The following is a 20,574-nucleotide window of genomic DNA, read 5'->3' as shown; positions in this document are numbered from 1 at the left end:
CGAGGTATTATCAAGGCATTTTTAATTCAAAAATAAGTTATGACTCATATATAATTTTGAAACTGATTTTTTTAGAAACAAAACAAAGCATGATTCTCTAGAATTAATTTTATAAAACTAGCTAAAATATTTTAAATAGTATCACTGCTACTATATTTAAGGACATTTGTATTAATTTCATTTTTGTGGACTGGCAGTGGGCGAAGAAGAAGCTGAAATTTGAGTTGTAGGAACACAGCAGGAGAGAAGATGACCCTGATTCCTTTAGAGGTGGCAATTTTCTCAGCAGGGTGAGAAAATGATTTAACTTTTAACTTTCTACATTTGCATGAATAAAAAAGAATTTTCTAAGCCAGCCATGCTAGGTGTCAGCTTAGGTTTGAAAAGAGCAGGTGAAATCACAGACATCTGGGGACATCAGATATGAATGTGCCCATGTTAACATGTAAGAGCTGTCCAGTGTCTCATCACCACCAATTAAGTTCTCACAATGCAGGGCCTGCTTAAAAGTCAGATATGTCATCATTTCTTTGTGTGCTTATTTATGTTCCTTTTCCATACAGGTATAATCAAAAGTCTTCATAACATCTGGATATGTTCAGTAAAACACACAAAAACAAATGAGGGGGACATCAACACTAGCTGATTTTATAAAGGTATAGAAAACAAAGCAAGAATTTGGCTACCACCAAAACAGATGATTTATATGACAGTTTTCAGGTTCCAAAATCATTCCTTGTATATTGCTTCACTTTCATTTTGATCATAAGGAAACTAGGGCTTAGAGATTGGAGTTTGCTGACAGTCATAAGGCAAGTACTTGTTAGAGCCAGGACTGTCTTTTGATACCAAACTAGTCCACACTGCTACTACAGATGAAGAATTGTACAAACATATGTCTACACGAGATTGTGTATGTAACCAATAGGAGGATTCTAGTTCCATGACCTTCACCCTTTGGTGTTTTGCCTATTCAACATGCTAGATCATACAGCAAAAGGGACTTGGTAGATGCAATCAAGATTGCTAATGACCTGACCTTATCCTGAATCTGCACATTATAATTGTTCTTTTGTGAAGACATGCATACAATACCCCCCAAAAGTGTTTTAAATTGTAACTTGATTTGGAAATAATCCTTACTGTGTTTGCCCAATAAATTTCAACACTTTTAACCATGTAAATTTCATGTGGAATCCTGCTTGCTCTGGCAATCTGATGATTTTAGTTATAAACGTTGTTACTTTGAAAATAGGTACAAACAGACCTGGCAATCTTCTATCCTAAATCATTAATGTCTATTTCTAAATTCATCTGAACCACCTGATTCATTCTATAGGAAGCCATATTAGTTCTACACTAATCCATAAAACATATTTGTGTATCTGTACCTTATATTTAAAAAAATTTTTTTTAATCTTTATTTATTTTGAGAGAGAGAGAGAGAGACAGAGCATGAGCAGGGGAGGAACAGAGAGAGAAGGAGACACAGAATCCGAAGCAGGATCCAGGCTCTGAGCTGTCAGCACAGAGCCCGACGTGGGGCTTGAACCCACAAACTGTGAGATCATGACCTGAGCTGAAGTCTGACACCTAACTGACTGAGCCACCCAGGTGTCCCTGTAAACCTTATATTTAACCTAAATGTCTTAAAGGAAAGTCTTCTTCGCCACCTCCCTCCAGAAGTGAGGAAGTAGTAAAATTCAATTCTTTAAAATGCAAATGGAATTCTTTTATTTTAAAACCTTTGGGCCAACATAAACTTAATTTTTATCCATTTTTTTGACATACAATATTAAAATAAACTTGAACTGCTGAAAGGCAAGACGCAGTGAAGAGTTTTCTGAATACTAAGTACTGACCACAGAGACCATGAGTCGTCAATAAGCAAATTACAAAAAACTTCCAAGCTGTCAACTGCCTTATATACCATATTTACAGTTGAGATCTATAAAGCCAAATGTGAAGTAAAAACAACCTAAAATGTTTTAGAAGTTTCTATTATAGGTTATAAATCAGGACACAACTTACAGTCTATATTCAGAGTAGAGAGTCAGTGCCACTAGGTGGGAAGAATATAAAGGAAGCAAAGACTTCCTAGTGGGGTAGGTGAAACTGAAGGATATTCTATTACAGATGATACTGTACACTATTTATGTCCCCCTCCCCCAAATCCATACTTTGAAACCTAATCCGCAATGTGATTGTATTTGGAGGTTGGGCCTTTGGGAGGTGATTGCGTCATGAGGGTAGAGGCCACATGAATAACATTAGTGCCTTCATTGAAAATAAGTCTCAGAGTGCCCCTTCACTCTGTCAACCATATAAGGACACAGTGAAAGATGGCTGCCCATGACCCAGGAAGCAGGCTCTCACCAGACACTGAATTTGCCAGCACACTGCTTTTGGATTTTCTAGCCTCCAGTACTGTGAGAAAAAATTTGTATTTTATAATCCACCCAGTCTATGGTATTTAGCCCTAACAGACTAAGATAGTCAAATGCCCCAAAACACAATAATTTAAAATCAGAATCATAACAGAAATTGAAAAATTGCCAAGCTCTGTTGATTGGCCATTTTTTCAGATCAATCCAGGTTCCCATCCCCTCCTTCGGTATCCCATTCTCCTTTGGTATCCCAGGGTATCCAGGGTAACTGACCCCTTTATAGCAATAGCCAGAACCACAACTAAGAAAATAAAAAATACCTAATATTTATTGAAAGTTTATATTGCCAGTATCTATAAGCATATTACATGGGTTGTATCTTTTAATCATTACAATGACCGTATTAGATTGTTCTTGCTTTATCCATACCCTACAGAGGAGGAAACAGGTTAGGTATGTAAACCTAGGTATGAAAAAGGCTTCAGAATTAGTCAAGAGTTTATCCAGGATCCAACTCCCAGTCTATCTGATTCCATTCTCTTATCACATTATATTAGTACACCTGCAAATTATATCTCAGTTAAAAGACTGAAGTCTTCTTGATAAAAATAAAAACTAAAATAATAAATGAAAAAGATGATTGACACTCAATTCATTTATCAATTACTTTTTGTCATAATTTGAGCCAAGCACTGTGCCTACAAAACTGGAAATACTAGTCCTCCTTTTCCTCCTCCCTATCATCTCCATCCTGGCCAAAGACATTGTTCTAAGCACTTAACCTGTATTAAATCCTGACATTAACTCTCGGGGTAAGATTCTATTATCATCCCCATTTTATTTTATTTTTTTCTATCCCCATTTTATTTATTTTTTGAAAACCAAGGTTAGTCAACTGTTGAAGTTGAAAATCCTGATTCCTGAGCCTGAAACCTTTATCTTTTTAATGTTTATTTTTTATACTTTGTAGATATCACACACACACACACACACACACATTATATATATATATATATATACACACATATAATGTATATGTATATATATGTAATGTTTTATTTTATATAACTCTTCATATTTTAATGCTATATATAATATGTGCTAATAAATTAGAAAATATTCTTAAATTATACTATTGTATCAGAATAATTTTAATAGAAATGATAAATTATCAAAAATGGAAAAGGAATAACAAGTGCTCCATTCATTATGGAAGACCCTAGAAATAGTATTCACAAAGTACCCAACAAACAGATAAGATTGCTTACTAGGTGAGTTATTCCAAAACTTTAAGAAACAGAAAAACTCTTAAAGTACTCCAAAGAAGAGAAGCTTTCTAAATAATTCTACAAGTATAGCATTTCCCTAGTACCAAGCTTGATAAACATCGCTCAAAATGTCATTGATAAAAACAGATGTAAACATCCCAAGTAAAATATTAGAAACCATATTTTGCTGTATTTCTAATGACATGCAATGATTAATAACTAAAATCCATAATTCATAAGTAATTTAATAATTAAAAATACTGTCCCACTAATAAAGAAGCAGCCCAGTAAGTGTCTGAACTGATGCAAATACATCATAGAATTTAGTGTATGATGAGTGCTTCATTTTCTAAGTTTTGGTAAGTTGTGTTGGGACACATAGCTAATCATCTGGTAGAAAAAGCAAAGAGCAATTCTTACACACTTAAATTTCTGCCAAAAGCAGAAATCATAAAGGAAAATATGGATATATTTTACAAAATAAGTTTAGCTGTTACATAACAAACATAATAAACACAGAGACAAATGAAACATGCTTTTAATATATACCTCACTTCCTTAATGTTTGGGGTGAAAAGTGAGGCTTGACATGAGCACCCTACATAAAAGTGAGATCTACCCCTGAAATCCCGACCCCCTTCTTTTAACCTGCTACACAATTTCCTTTGTTTATTCTCTAATCCCATCCATTTAACTCATTGAATTTAACCTGTATCTGAGCAAGGTTTGCCGCCTGTTTTGTTCATTCTTGTAGTTCTATCACCCAAAACAGTTCCTGGCATCTATCTCTGCTCAATAAAAAGTTGTGGAATAAATAAATCATAAGACTACATGTCATGATCAATTTTATGGTTAAAAATATTACTTTGAGGTATTTATTCATTGAAATGTCTCTAAATATAGACACCAAATGACACAAATATAGCTTTTCTTCAATGAATGTATACTTATCAGTTCAAAAATAATTAAAACTTTAGAGTAAGTATGAGGAATTAATTGCCCCTCAAAAAAACTGCCAAATGTTTTCTTATCACATAAAAAGGAGCAAAGCCTTAGATTTTATAAGTGACTGCATACAATCCTTTGCCATATACCTTTTTCAGAAAGACGTGTTTTCAGAGCTTTCAGACTAGCAGTGGAAATCACACAATTATTGAGGTCACAAGCACACAAATAGTTTTAGAACCACTGAGGCTTTTAAGAAAGGAGAAGTATACTTGCCCAAAGGGGAATAAACAGCAGTTAGCTGTGACATCAAGATTGTCATTACATACAAAAAAACTCTAAATAGAGCTTTGGGCTCCTGGGCAGACACAGCTTCCTGGGCTGTCTTTTCCCCTCTGCCAAGTACATCTGGGTGTAGCAGGTGTGACTGCATGGCAGGAGGAGGGAAAGAAGTTATGGTTGAAGGAAAGTTATTGCTGGTGGAGCTTATGGGAGTCATCCCCCAGGCACTGGGACAATTAGTAGATCAAAGGGCTACCTGCAACTCCTCCACCTGACAATTTAAACCACCACCAAGTGCTTTGATTTTGTTGCACATAGTTTTCTGGTCAACCCTTGATAATAAAATGACAAACTAGAGCTTACTGTCTATCTTCCATATACAATTACAACTATTTTATTGCAATTTGATAATTTCAGGTAAAACCCAAATCTTGCTTTTAAAGTGTTTATAAATTAGACAGCTATGGAAACAAGTAGGTCATTTATTTAGTCTGCTCTTAGAGTTTGCCACTACTAAAGTATTTATTGCCTTCTAAAAGTGTATCACTTGTGCCATAAATTACAGGTCAATGCATCAGTGCTTCAAGCAGATAAGAATTTATTAAATGAGCTAATGGGTCTATCAAAGGAACACATTTTTTTTAAACCAGGGAAAGATTTATACACCAACACAGTTGTTTTTAATTCATGTTTTTCATTCATCCCTGCAGGGGCAAATTTAGCCAACAAACAGGAAGTGCCTAGTACATATAAGGCACCATGGTTGGAGCTGGATATACACATTAGGGAACAAAACATATGCTTTTTCTGCCTACGTAGAGTTTACAATACATTCGGAACAAGAAATGAAATAAATAAGTTATTAAGCGATTTTATAGCTGTGATTTTTAAAAATGCCGTAATTCAAAAAAACAGTGACAAAGAATAATGACAGGGGTATATGTGTACATGTTGGAGCATTGGTAACTTGGATAAGGTTATCAGAGAGATTCTGTGAGATTGTTCAGTTTAAGCTGAGCAATGAAGTGGGAGAAGAAAATGGCAACATTTAGAAGGAGACAGAAATAAATGCAGAAATAGAAAAACTACAGAAATAGAGTTAGATGGTAGTTTCAACAAGATAATGAATGCTTTAAAGACCCAAAAGGAAATACATATGCAAAAAAGAAAACTAAGGGTAGGATTTGTTGCATATAATTTAGCAGATTATATATATATATATATATATATATATATATATATATATGTGTGTGTGTCTGTGTGTGTATGATATAAAAATACCAGTAGATAGCCTAATAATATAATTTGCAGGAAATGAAGTTAGGTTATTTTGTGATTCTATGGTCAGAGAATACGTCATATAATAGTAATAAATGTTATACTAAATTCAAAATGAAAAAAAAAAGGAAAACTCCAGTGAAGGCAAAAGAAAAACAAAATTATGAAAAAAAATAATGGCACAGATAAATATTATTTGGAAAAAAGTGGTCTGATAGAAAAAACAGCAAAACAAGAGATGAAAATTAAGAATGTATTTGCAAAATTTGAAAGGACAGACTAGAGCGTGTGGCATTATTTAAGGAAGGCGCATCCCTGGAATTCTCTGTTGGTTTTTTGGCAAGCCTGTTGAATAAATACGTAGGCTACTTGGAGAGATTCCAAATGAAACAGCTAAAATGATGAAAGGAATGGCTTACAAGGACAGATTAAAGGAAGAAATATGTACAACTTTAGCATGTCAGGAACTAAAGAAGAAACATTATGGTTTACAAATATTTGAAACATGTAAATTTGAGGAAAAAGAATTCTTTGTGTGCAAGGTTGCACAATTTTGAGTATGCTGAAAAGAAAAAAATAAATATTCTCCAAGTAATAATGTTGTTTTCCAGGAAAAACCATTTGGACAAATGATCCAAGGTGGGCAAGGATTAAGACCAGCAAGCAGACATAGACATTCCCAGTAACCTAAACTATGCAAACCTCAAAACACATAGAGGCCCATCTGGATAGGACAAAGTAGGTCACGACACAACTGCAGAAATCTTCCTATCTCCCAGATGTGCCTTGAATTTAAAAAGGATCCTTCCCTGGATCTGGGTTTTTCTCTGTAATTGTGCTATAGTGAAGTAAATCCTGGACTTGGGTTTGTAAGTCTGAGTGCTGACCACTTACCCTATGCTCATTTATATCCTCATCGGCCCATAAGGTTAATAATAACCCCCAAGATGGTCGTGAGGTTTAAAAGAGCTGTTGCATATGAAAACATATTGTATGTGCTTAAAAGCAATGCTTTGAGCACAACACGTCAAAAGCTGTAGGATGAAGACTGTCAAAAAGCATGATGCCTGGGACTAGGCCATTATATCTGTCTTCCTGGTCTAGGAGAAATCCACTCTCCCCTGAGTCACTGTTTACCCACAGCGCTCTTAATTGGATACTGTTTTCTCTCCCAAAGATTCTAGACCTCAGATGCAGCATTACTCTTTCCCACTCTTCAAAGCAACTTACTGAACATGCTTTCTCCTTCCTTTCAAATAACAAACAAAAAACAAAAACAAACAAACAAAACCCCCACCTGGGTTTAATTTCATGTAACAGATAACTATTTCCCAACACTATACCCTTATTATTATAGTTATCTCCTGATCGCTGCACTATATCCCCTCATTCCTCGAAAATTTCTGTTCCTGGTTCACTGTCATTCTCTCCAACATTTTTTTCTTGTGTAACTTTTCGGGATTTCAATACCCACATAAATTTTTTTTACAACATGCCTTGACTCTTTTATTCTAAGGATCTTGTCTTCTATCCTCGCTCAGCCATAACCCCTATGATGATGTTCCCAAATTTATAATTATCAATAAATTGCAATTCCCATATGATTTTGGCAGTGCCCATGATATTTCCCATAATATCACTTTCTATCTTTCTTGTTCATTCCCTTCAAGATGTGGAACTCAACTTTTCAGCTACATCAGGATTTCTGGAACTCGACTTTTCAGCTACATCAGGATTTCTGGAACTTGACTTTTCAGCTACATCAGGATTTCCAGCGGGTCCAATACCTTCTGATAGCACTCCAATTTTCTTAGTTGCAAAGATGTGAATGAGACTTTGGAAACTATCTTAGTTTGAGACTTAATGAAGCAAAACTGATAAAAGCACCTGGCCTGAGAAATTCATAAATGGTTGAATACCTCTTAAAATGGAAAACCACAGAGACCAGGCTGGGAAAGAAGAGAGATAAGTAAGACTAAAAATTAGAGTGGTGACAAAAGTGAGTTTGTGGGAGTAAAGGACAAAGAAAAGTAGAAAGACAGATAATTCTGGTGAGATAAAGTCTGAGAAATTTAAAGTACGGTTAGCTGAGCCAATCATGTGATGAGAAAATCCATTGAACAGCATTGCCAGTAGGTAACTAAACATGGAGATGGGAATCATTAGTGTTGGGAACTTCCAGGAAGTTTAATACCAGAATGTTAAAAGGGTCACAAGTTCATGCATGAAAGATTTTAAGGGGACAAATGTTAGAGAAGAAAGAAGATTCTGAAGCCATTGAGAAGTTCAGGATGTCATGATGGTTGGTAACAGGCTCCCTTAGAGAAACAGGGGGTATTATAGGCTAATGGAAAGAAAGTGTTTGTTGGAATGAGAAACAGGTTCTAACAGTCTTTGAAAAAGCAATAGTTTAACAACTCCTCCTTCTCATCTTGTGAATCCAACAACTGAGGGAAAAAAAAAAAGAGAGAGAAAAGTATGTTGGACCCAGAATATGTACAGTCAAGTTCAAACTCTGTCACTGATTGCTTGAATTACAGATCATGTGACTTTTTGAACCTCAGCTTCCTTTTGTGTTCAACAAAGGCTTCTTGGGGTGCCTGTGTGGTTCAGCTGGTTAAGCATCTGACTCTTGGTTTTGGCTCACCCAGTTTCCCGAGTTCAAGCCCCGCATTGGGTTCTGCATGGCTGGTGCAGAGCCTGCTTGGGATTCTCTCTCTCTCTCTCTCTCTCTCTGCCCCTCCCCCACTTGCGCTGGGTCTGTCTCTCTCAAAATAAGTAAGTAAACTTAAAAAAAAAAAGAATGTCTTCTCTGCTCATGGTAACTAGAATGGAGATGGAAATGCTTAAGAAACTTTATTGTTTTATTATTTTACAAGAATAAATATAATATATGGGGGTCTATTTAAACTATTAAATATTGTACATCTGTACAATGTTATTAATAAGGACATCTCATACTAATTGGTGCAATTTTTATCATTTTGTAAAATGTTGAAAGTTATTCCAATTCTAGTTAAAAAAATAATAAATTGTCTTTTGGTTAAATGCTAAACCAGAAAATAGCATTTTCTTTCTTTAAAAAAATGTTTATTTATTTTGAGAGAGAGAGAGAGAGAGAAAGAGGCAGAGAGACGGAGACAATCTCTGTGCTGTCAGTGCAGAGCCTGATGCTGGGCTCTAACTCACAAACCAGGAGATCATGACCTGAATCAAAATTAAGAGTCGAACACTTAACCAACTGAGCCACCAGGCGCCCCAGAAAATATATTTTTCTAGCTGATGGTTTGAAACCACTTGGTGCTTCTGTTTGGCTAAAATTTGTTAATGGGGTCACAGAAAAGTAAAATTAAATGAGGATGGGATGTAAGGCAAATTAAATACCTTCATTAAGCTAGCAGAAATAAAAATCTTATTAACCTTTAAAATCACTTCGTCCTATATTCTGTATCTGAAAATTACAGAGAAACTGTAGTCTTACATATCATATCAAGTAACAATGAAACAATGTAGAGGAACAATGGAATCCTAGAAAACCAAAAAATATATATATATAAATCATAGCGCAATAAAATTGAATGGCAAGACTGAAAAAAAAAATGAGTTTGAATTACTTCCCAAGTGTTCTTCTTTTCCCCACCTTTGCTATTCTTCCTGGTGATGCATGATTCTGAAAGACACATTAACTCTTTCTGACCAAAAAGAACATACTCTAAACTTTATTTCTGAATATGAAAAGAGGTATGACATGTTACCACCTTAAATCAGAACACTGCAAAAGTACTGTCTAGAGAAGAAATATAATTTACCATTTCCAAAATATCTACCAGTTAAATAGTAATAGATATGAAGTGTGAGCTTTATAAATAAAAGAATCATTTAACAAACTATCTCCATGATAGACATGACGTGTCACTCACTGAAACAGCACGCTTTAGTGGTTAAGAGAACAGGCTCCAGATTTAACCTGGATTCTAATTCTAACAATTTACTTAGTAGCTGTGTGACCTTGGGAAATTATTTAACCTCTATATCTCCATTTATGTAAATAGTAACAGTACCTGTGCCTCAGAGACTTGTAAGAATCAAAGTGGTACTTAGAATAGTGGAACATATAGCATGATCCCTATAAATACTAGACTTGTTAACTGTATTTAAGAAAGATATCAGAATGAATTCCTGTTTCAAATTGTCTAACAAGATGCTTAAAACTGACTGGTGGCAGTCCCCAAGAGAAGAAAAAAAAACTGATACTTGAAAAAATATTGTTCCTGGGTCAAAATTATGTCAGCTGGAAATGTCAGAACCATGTATTTAACAAAGAAATGTATCACTTAGAGGTAACTTTTCTTCTAACTGAAGATGCATAACAGCCATAAAAAACACTTTAAATTTTGCCTTTATGTTAATACCACATTTTTAACAATGCTCTTGCAGGAGCACTGAGAAGCTCAAAGTATGCTCATTCCACAACACAGATTGTAAAAAATGGTTAAATAAGAAACAAAGCTTTTAAAGTTTCTGAAACTACTTTGACACATTGTTTTTCTGTAAAAGACAAAGTGTTGTTTCAAATGTCTGGGGACTTCGTAAGAACACTGATGCGCAGGGGCAGGAATAGCTCCATTCATTTCCATGTATATTGAGTGTTTGTTTTAGGTTTCGTTGTTGTTTAGTTGGGTTGTTTGTCCTGCCTGCCACCGTTGTAAATTCTGGCTTTACAGGAAACACAAAACATGAAACAAGAATTTGGCGTATAAATACTAAAGCATTTTGAATGGTCATTAGCTTGATACTTGTCCATAGCTGATAGCTCAAAAAAGTTAGTGCTTACAAAATTAAACTAGTGAAAGAAAAAAAAAGTTGAATAAACAAGGTAAAATGAAAGTTCTAACTGGCATTAGGAAAGAAAACTGTGAAGGGAAAAGGGCATGAAAGATATAAGCACAGATGAAGGACTAATGCCTGTAGAGGGCAGACATTACTGGGAGGGAGTCGTCAACTTATTTCAAACAAAAATATTCTCCACTGTTCCCATCTGACTCTTTCACTATTTTCTGCTCAAGAGTCATGAGCCCATTTTACTCTGGTTGTCTTCATATAATCTCTAGTATCAGTAAAATGTGAATGGTCATTGTGACCTAAGTATAGCAAGAAAAGGCTCAAGAGGATGATTCTGCATTCCCCAAATTAAAAACTTCATCAAATACAAAGCATAAACCTTAAAGAATGTGTGATGGCCTAACCTCATTGAGAGGTTAGCTTCAAATCAACACAATGTCATCTAACATGAGATTAAAACCCTGGCCTTTCCATGTATGGACTGTTATACTACATTAAATTGTTCTTTAAAAAAAAAAGATCAATCAGTTTGATGCAGACGTGTTTTAGAAAAGAGAAAAAGAAAAGCTAAGACATGGACTCAACCTTCTTTCACCATAGTAACAATCACTTTCAAAAGTGCTTTAGCACTTGGAAAAATCCTTCACTTAAATTCTTGTACATAAATCCTCCATTCTGCTCCGTGCACTATTAAATCTCTTGTTGAACAAATCCTATGCAGTTAGTATCACTATAAGAATGCATATTTTGAAACAAAATAATGACACATTTTCTCCTAAAATATAACCCAATAATTGCATGACATCGTATCTGCACTCTGAGGTCTACTTCTTTTGTACAGCATTGAGTCTTGTGTTTCCTAAGAGTTTCATTCATTGTTTTAGTGAAAAAGTATCAGTACAAAATATATGATAACATATTCTCTGGAGTGATGGGAAAATAGCATATTAAACAAGCAAATTCCTCAGATATCTGTCTCTTTCACCATTGAGTAGGTTTTCTAAGCTTAAATAGTTTTGACAAAATCTCTTCAATAATACATGCATTTCACTGCTTTTATACCCCCAGATATTGAACATATTGCTGTGAGTCTTTGTATAAGATCCAAAGCCAACATTGGCACCAATTATTAGAATGTTCTCTCACACACTAATGCCTTTTAGCCTTTATACTTAGCCCCTCCCCCTGGTAAATGTCCCTCATTTTTTTACACTGTAAGATATCACTGCTTTTGCAGAGACTTTTTCAGCCCTGTTTCTAATAGCTGCCATGGTTTTTTGTTCTGATTAAGAGTGAACTGTCACCTCATATGCCTTTCATTTTCTGGATCCAGTTTATAGAAAGCCTGGGAACTTAAAAACCAAGAGACTTTTCTATATGATCTAAGTACTACATGTATTCTCTATCTTAGGTGGTCTGGAGTTTTTGATGTTTTCTCCTAGTTTCTCAACTATGTGCTACAGGCAAGGCAAGAGACTTCTCTACAAGTAGGATGAATATAAATTATTACCCAGTTGATAGTTTCAGGCAGGACAAATCCAGGTATAAAATGTAAAGTTGGTTTATAATTAAGATCCTGACGTACTTCCATGTATGTTTTAGACCTCAGGATTTAGTAATAGAGGCTTCCCACAATGATGGTTTTTCCCCTTACACACACAAAAAAAGTAAATTGAAAACTGCACACCGCTTTGGTGATTTGAAGCCTCTTAATAATGAAGACAGAATTTTATAGTGGATGTTGTGCCCCAGTTGCTATCCAGCAAGGAAATGTTGGGGAGGCAGGAGGAAAAGAGGAGAAAGATGCAGGGGCAGAGAAATGAAGAGAATTTTTATATTAGGAGGACTGACACAGGTTACCACTGGAGACAGATAGTTTGGCATGACACAAGCTGATACACCTCATCAGCTGTACAAGAACCTGAGAGAACCTGCAGAAATGGTGTAATGATGGATTCGTAACCAGGTGAAAGGCTATATCAGCAGATGCTAGAACTAATTTGTAAGGAATGTAATCATTTAAGGATTAATTAAAAATAAATAAATGATATCAAGTCACTAATAGCTAGCGATACATAACAGGAACACATATAAGGGTTAATAACTGGCTGCAGTGGGTTATAACAAAACTTTATCATGTCATTTGGTCTCTTTTGGCCACATGACTTTTGTTATTTAGACACTTGCAAGCTCCAGGAAACATATACTTTACCATCATGATAAAAAAAAAAAAAAAAAAAAAAGGTAACTAACCATGTCTTATCAGTTCTATAGATGTATATAAATATACAGGTGAATATATATCCACACAAATCACAATAACAGAATTTCTATTTATAAAACTTAGAGCTGGTATGGAGGCTATGCTTAAAAGTATGCTAAACCATTCAGTGATAATTGTTTTCCTGCAAGTACCTCATAGCTCTATGTGCATGTCCTTGGATGGTACTCAAGAGACCCCTGAAAAATAATGGTTCAACCTAGACATGCACTTGTTAGTGGCTGAGTAACTCTGTTTCTAAGTTAAAAAACTGTGGTAAAAGAGGTAGGTTCTTACAACTCACCCTCCCTCTCTTTTTCAGGGGAACAATGAAAACTAATAACATCAGTTTCATACACAGCAGAAAGTCACTTTACATGAATTTGCAGATTCACCTTCACTAGTTTGCTTATTTTATTTTTTTCATCTTTCCTTTAAAAGATCTCCATTGATTATCCTGACACCTGCTGGCAAGGGCACAGTTGATCCTGGTCTGCTTTTCCCTTCAACAACTTCCTCAAATCAAAGACTTTTTAGAGGAATTTTCAGTGACAACTAAGTGGTAATGTATTCAGTTTAAGTATTTTTTTTTTTTTAATTTTTTTTTTTTTCAACGTTTATTTATTTTTGGGACAGAGAGAGACAGAGCATGAATGGGGGAGGGGCAGAGAGAGAGGGAGACACAGAATCGGAAACAGGCTCCAGGCTCCGAGCCGTCAGCCCAGAGCCCGACGCGGGGCTCGAACTCCCGGACCGCGAGATCGTGACCTGGCTGAAGTCGGACGCTTAACCGACTGCGCCACCCAGGCGCCCTCAGTTTAAGTATTTATAGTACTTAATTTCTAGCATTATCACATAACCATGAGAACAATTTCAATACTTATTCTACTCCACATGGGTAACCGTTTGACTTTTTGTATACAAATACGTGATTGTTTTGATTAACCAAAAGTTATTATAATCATTACATGGGCTATGATTAAACAAACAAACAAACAAACAAAAATGCCTGGCATCTTCCTTACAACCCAGAGGAGAACTGAAAAACAGAAATGGCTTGGTTTTGGTTTTCTACTCTTTTCTTAATAATAATGCAGTGTACAAACTACTTAGGAAATAAACCCCACTATGTAAAAAGTAAATTGATTAGCTATGAGAAGTCATACCATTAATTACATATTTACAAGATTTGCTATCTATTTCTCACTACCTACTCATTATGATTTACTGTGGCGTGAACTGAGTTCTAAACCCTGCACTGTTTTATGGTTTTGTTTGTTTGTTTGGCAAGAATATGATGAACCTACTACATCATGTATCATATTCAAAGCTACTGCACCTGAAAGTGTACTCAGTAAACAACAAATGCCAGAATTACTTTCTTAGGCTTTATAAAACTTTTGGATCAGGCAGGTTTTTTTTTTTTTTTAATTGTACACAAATGATAAGATATACAGTCCATCTCAATTCAAAACTGTTCAAAAAATTAAGAGTTTTAAATTAAAGTACCTAAGTAAAAGTTTTATCTTAATAAAATTAAGACTCTAATTTAGACTCTAAGGACTGCCCAACTTCTATTTTGTAATGATTTTGAGTAACCAAGATATTTTATATTTACTCATGTATATTTTATCCCCTTACTTTACGTTCCTATAGTTTTGTGAGAAGGAAAAATCACATGTATCTGGCAATAAAAGGAAACTTTATGAAAATATTTACTAAAAATACCTTAGATCCTGAATACATGTTTTATATCAACATTAGTCTTTAAATATTTGAGAAAAATACACGGGAGTTTTAGAGAAGAGTACAGAAGTGAAATACATTAGCCCGGTTTTGGAGACCTTTGTGACTTCAAGACTATAGAAGGAAGAATGTAGTACTTCAAATTTTAACCATTAATTTTTATTATTATAAATCTAAATGTGTTCCCCAAAATATGCATATTTAAAACAAAACACATCTCAATTCTATGGAAACATTCCAAGAATAATGCAAAAAGCTTTTTAAGTACCAGAGAGGGAAAAAAAGTGGATGTATCATGACAGTGCAGGGCATGGCCAATATTTTGCATTACTGTCAAACTGTCACAGCAGAATACTTTATCTTCCCTTAATTATTATTTTTAGTTCAACCGTTTAAAATTACCCTTAGGTGTTACAGCTGGCATTTGACTTAGCATTTATTTTTAAAGTGCAGAAATTACGGTCATGTAAATTGAGAAACAAAGACACTAATGTGTGACACATTTTAAATACAAAATACAAAACACAAAAACCTGTTAATTTCAGTATAAATATTGCTATACTAATCATAGAAGCATAGTGTTATTATCTTGAGTGAGATTCTTCAGGTACTAATTTATTCTCATGTAGAGTAACTAAAATTCACCATTGATAAAAAAAAAAGGAAATTCAAATGCCAATGATTCATAGTATTTAGGACATGTCTAGACGTTTTTAGACAGTGCCATTTGCTTAAAGACTTCAGGCACCAACTGCAGGCACAGGGACAGATTGCATAAGATGTCACGTGCTTGCTGCAACTGTATGCATGTTATTGGATTTTTCAGAGCAACCCATAGCGATGAATAATTTAAGAGTTAATAAAATATTCACCCTGACTGATCCATTGGTTTAATTTTAAAATAAAAACTACTAATAAAAGAAATTACCAAATCCCAATCATTAATGCATGTAAACTGCAGCCCACACAGGGAAACACCAATTTCTTTCTAAAAGGCTACATTAGATAAACGATGTCTGGGGAGGGAGGATGTGAGGGAAATTCCCGGTGTTAACACTGGCTTCAATAAGTTTACTCAAAGTTTAATTGTTTGGAGCTGTCACGCAAGCTGCACTCTGCCTTCTGCTGGGCTGAGGGGGACTATATTAGAAAGGTGCAAGTTCAACCAAAAGAGCCCATTGAAAATGGTCCGTTTCTCTCTCTTAAAGCCCTCTTTCCTTCTAACCATGGGCTGGCTGAAAAAAAAAAAAAAAAAAAAAAAAGGAGCAGTCTACTAAAGAACATGGAGTACACCGCTGCCCGATGGTTGTCTGGGAGCGGGAAAGGAGAGGCCCGGCAACATCACCGTGGCAGGTTTGCCTCGCGCGGTAAGCAGTGCCCTAGGCGCGGGTATCTTTAGAAGGCAGAGCTGCGGGCTGCATCGAGCCGGGACTCACCGCACCCCAGGGTTCCTGCAACCAGACCCTGCGAGGAGAGCGTGGCCACGCACGCTAGACACGTTATCTCCTCCTCCACCCCCTCCGCTCTCCACCTCGGCTCGGGGACAGATGGTGGCTGCGGTGGCAGGGTGTAGGTGCGTGTGACTGGGTGAATGTGTGTCTTCGTGTGTGGGGTGGGAACGGAGGCGGTGAAGGGAGGAGGAGACGACTGTGCCTGCGGTTCTTCCCTTCGCCTTCCTGCTAAGGGAAGAAAGTGCAGAAGGAATCCAGATGGGAAATAAGAGAAAGGAAAATAACAGTGGTGGGAGCACTGCCTTCACCCTATCGCCTGGGAACTCGGCTGAGCAACTACAAAGCCATTACCATCCCTTCACCTTCAGTGGAGTGGCTGCTTCTGCCTGATAACTGGAAGGGCACTTTGTAAACGCTGGCAAGGCACACACCTACACGCACGCCTACACACGCTAGGGAAAATAGCCACCTTCTGGGGGAGGGAGGGAGGGAGGCCCAGGCAAAGCTCGGCCACGGATCGCTGCCGGCAGGGCAGCCGAAGGCCTCCAGGAACACCAGGCTTCTTGGGCAAACAGTAGCCCGAGAGCCCACAATTTTTCTGGGAAGCAAATGGATGGATGGATGCATGGATGGTGCGTGTGGAATACTCGTGTAGTGTCTAATTTCAAATGGATTCGAGTCAACGCTTTTAATTCAACTATGCTTTTTGAGAGGCACAGCGTTTTAAACCCTGTAGTGCGCTCAGCTCTCCACCTGAAGCAGCCTGCTAAGGGTTGTTATCACCCTCGGACCCCTCAGAAGGGGCATTCTCCACCCGTGAGCGCCGAAGGGGAGCAGGACCCCCTTGAGCGGTCTCTCCAGGGCCCCTGCCTCTCCTCCTGCCCTTTTCCAGCGCCAGCTTGAGCCTGGACCCGCGACCCGCGCAGTGACGCGCGGCCAGAACAAGGGTTCGTATTGACAAGCCACCCTTCGCAAAGGACCTGAAATTCGTCTATACAACTCAGTAGGAGACTCCTCGGAGTCCTGTAATAATACTAATTATTTATTTTATTTTATTTTATTTTATTTTATTTTATTTTATTTTATTTTACTTTATTTTATTTTATTTCATTTTACAGTCTGATTTATTTCACACAAGTCATGGAAAGCACAACCAGACCCGCTCTTACAACTTTTCTGCTCTTGGGCGGGGGAGCGAGGATGTTTCGCACTGCAAGATTGTCCATGACCACGAGTTACGCTTGCACCCGGAGGGAGTGCTGAGCCAAGCTCGGAGCCCCTGAGGTTAGGCGAGAGGTAGGTTCCAGGGTTTTTTCTATAACCGACGCAGCGAGTCCGGGGTGGGGAGGCAGGAGAAAGCCCGACTGAGGAGTCAGATCCGCCTCCACCTCACCCACCTCCAGAACTCCCAGGGCCAGGTTCGGATTTGCAAAGCGCGCAGCCCGGGCCCACTTTGGCAGAACCGCACCCGGGAGCGGACCGCCATGCGGCTCCCCAGCTTCTTCCCGTTTCAATCAGATGACGCCCGCACGCTCGCCTCCCGGCCGGGGCCCCCATGGAAGCCCCGCCCGTCGCCCGTGGCTGGCAACACTGGCATTGCCCAGGGAGGTTCGCGCAGTGACCCGTTGGCCGAGTGAGCCGAGGAGCCTCTGGTTCCCCGGAGCGCCGTTCCCTCCCGCCTGCCCCAGTCCCCGTCTTTCCTCGATCTCACCTCGGTCCCTCCGCACCCTCTTCCCCCGCTCAGCCCCACGCACTCCGCTCTGACTTTGCCAGCACTTTTCCGAGGCACCTAGGGCGCGCCGCCGCCTCCGTACCGCCCGCGGCGCTCGCCACCCCTGGCGCGCCCCGGGGACCGCCTCCAGCGCCCTGCGCGGCATTTCCCAAGGGACTTCAGCCCGTCCCGCACCTTGCAGCCCGGGCCCCGCCGCCTCACCTTTGCAGAACTGGGGGACACTGAGGCTGAGCCCGATCAAGAGCCAGGCGGCCACCGAGCGCTTCATCATTCTGTCTCCCGGACGTGACCCCGGCTGGTCAGGGGTCGTAACGGAGGGCAGTGTCGCTGAGGTGGCACCGCAGGGCAGCGGCAGACCCCGCCCCTGGCAGAGAATTCAAGAAGACGTCTTCTGCCCGCAGCACTACCTTAAACAAATTCTTGAAGAGGACGAGAAAGAGTGGCGACCAAAGAGAGGAACCTCTCTTCCCCTTTGCCTGCGCTCCGGCGCCAAGAGGTGGGCGAGCTCCGAAGAGCCGCTGGCGGGCTCAGCCTCCGCTGCGGGTGGGTCCCGACTGAGGCGCTGCGGGCGGGGCGGGGCGGGGCGCGGGTTCCCGCGGCGGCCCCGGGTCACCCGCGCGGGTGGACGGGCAAACGGTGCGCTCGGCCCGCTCAGCGCTCGCCGCCGCAGCTGCGGGGCTTCTGACTTGGGAGAACAATGAAGCGTGAGCTAGCGGGGAGCCAGCCTCCGGCCGGGAGCGCACTGTGTACAAACAGAGGCGGCGTGCGTGTGAGCCCGAGCTTCGCAGCCGCCGCGCTCCCCCGGTGCCTGCCCGCCCCACCCGCCTCCCGCCTCCCGCCTCCCCTCTTATTCCCTCCCCCAGTCTTCCCCTCTTTCCTCCCTCTCTTCTCCCTCTCTCTGTCTCCTCTCTCTCTCTCTCTCTCTCTCTCTCTCTCTCTCTCTCTCTCTCTCCCTCTCTCTCTCTCAGGTGGCTCCTTCTGCTGGAAGAGAAAAGGGACACACAACTGCAGCCACACCCTGGCACCTGCCACCACCTCTAAAGTTCCTACATTGCCTGTGCCTTCCCTGCACACGCTGGAGACTGTAGAGTTAAGGGAAGTACCTTGGGGTCCGAGATACTCTCGGTTCCAGCACTGACTTTACAATTAACCACGTTAAAGATGCCCCTGAAGTCCCGTTCTCAGTATAGCCAGGAAAAGAAGTTAAGAAATTTTGAAAAGTGACTCTTGGGGCACGAAGCTACGTTAGAAATGGAACCCTGTAAAGTGAATTGCCCAGCTCCTCAGAAAATACAACCTAGTCCAGCAGGCAGACTCTAGGCTGCTCTGTTGCACTTTAGTTAGCTCTAGGGCTGGGAGAGAGGGTTGTGAGCTTATCTACTCACAGGGACAAAAAAGGTGAAGGCCTAGGGCGAGACAGGAGGAGACACGTTTCATATCTGGTATCTCGTTAAACAGGACACGTTTCAGATGAGAAATAATGGGGAGAGTGTGGGGACTGTGCAAGAAAATAGAAGGCAAGGACAGATTCGTGAAGTGTTACTTAGGTGGGTCAAATTTCTCTGCTACCCACCAAAACCAATATAAACGACCTAGTTTTTGCAGTGAACGAAGCTGCAAAATACAGACCGTGGCGTAAAATAGTGCTTCCTCCTCTGTTTCTACCTTAGAATGATTGCTTAATGTACATGGATTTGATCCCAGCAGTTGCAGGTATCAAAATTAAACACAAGTCTTTTACCTTCTTCCAGAGAAGGAGGTAGAGAAAGAGAAAACCACAGGAAGGGGAGAGTTGTAGGATACATTCCTGAAAGCAAGGATTGGAAATGAGAATGGACTCAGAAAGAGGTAACAGGGCAACTTCATCTCCTTTTGCCTCCCTGAATCCTTTAAATGCCAAGTTCTATCTTCCTTGTGGAATTGCAAGTGAGATCAAGGATGAAAGGTTGATGGGAAAGTAATACTGCATGTTGCTATGAAGGAGTTAAGGTACTGCACCATCCACAAACACAAAACAACAGCAGCAACAAAAATGATGTCAGAGCAAGTTTTGTTGAGATCTCATGTTTGGTGGGAGGGTAAAAAAAAATACATTTTTTAAAACATGACTTGGCTAAGGGAAAGAGGGAGAATCATTTATTTACTACTTTAAAGCTTAAAGCCACAGATGTGAGAATAGGACACCATTATCCAGAGCTGTTGCAGGGAAGTTTTACACAAATTCCCACTTTCTTCCACATCATTATTATCTGATTTTGAAAGTAAGCTTTCAGTCATGTTGTGGCATGTCCATCATAAAGTACCTGTAACATGATATATTTACATTTAGTTTTAAGGTTTTATTTTTAAAGGATAGTACTAAATCTCAAAAATATAAAATTGG

The 20,574-nt window shown here is 39.1% G+C and overlaps 1 protein-coding gene across 2 annotated transcripts in view; it reads right to left on the bottom strand.

Annotated features, from left to right (window-relative positions):
- The window catches only part of EDIL3 (EGF like and discoidin domains 3), a 427,380-nt gene extending 408,414 nt beyond the window's left edge, over positions 1–18,966 (bottom strand). Inside the window, exon 1 of one of the 2 annotated variants that reach the window (XM_086697330.1) lies at positions 18,393–18,966. In XM_086697330.1, the coding sequence (XP_086553456.1) occupies positions 18,393–18,462 (70 nt within the window). In that variant the 5' untranslated portion in view covers positions 18,463–18,966. The remainder of the gene's footprint in view (positions 1–18,392) is intronic. The other variant, XM_086697323.1, reaches the window with a different exon arrangement.
- Between the last annotated feature and the right edge of the window lie 1,608 nt (positions 18,967–20,574).

The sequence above is a fragment of the Puma concolor genome, chromosome A1 (genome assembly GCF_028749965.1).
Source record: "Puma concolor isolate L17-30 chromosome A1, mPumCon1.1.hap2, whole genome shotgun sequence".
In the NCBI taxonomy this organism is placed as follows: domain Eukaryota; kingdom Metazoa; phylum Chordata; class Mammalia; order Carnivora; family Felidae; genus Puma; species Puma concolor.
The sequence above is the reverse complement of the archived record's forward strand: the minus strand, read 5'-3'. Positions and strand labels throughout refer to the sequence as shown.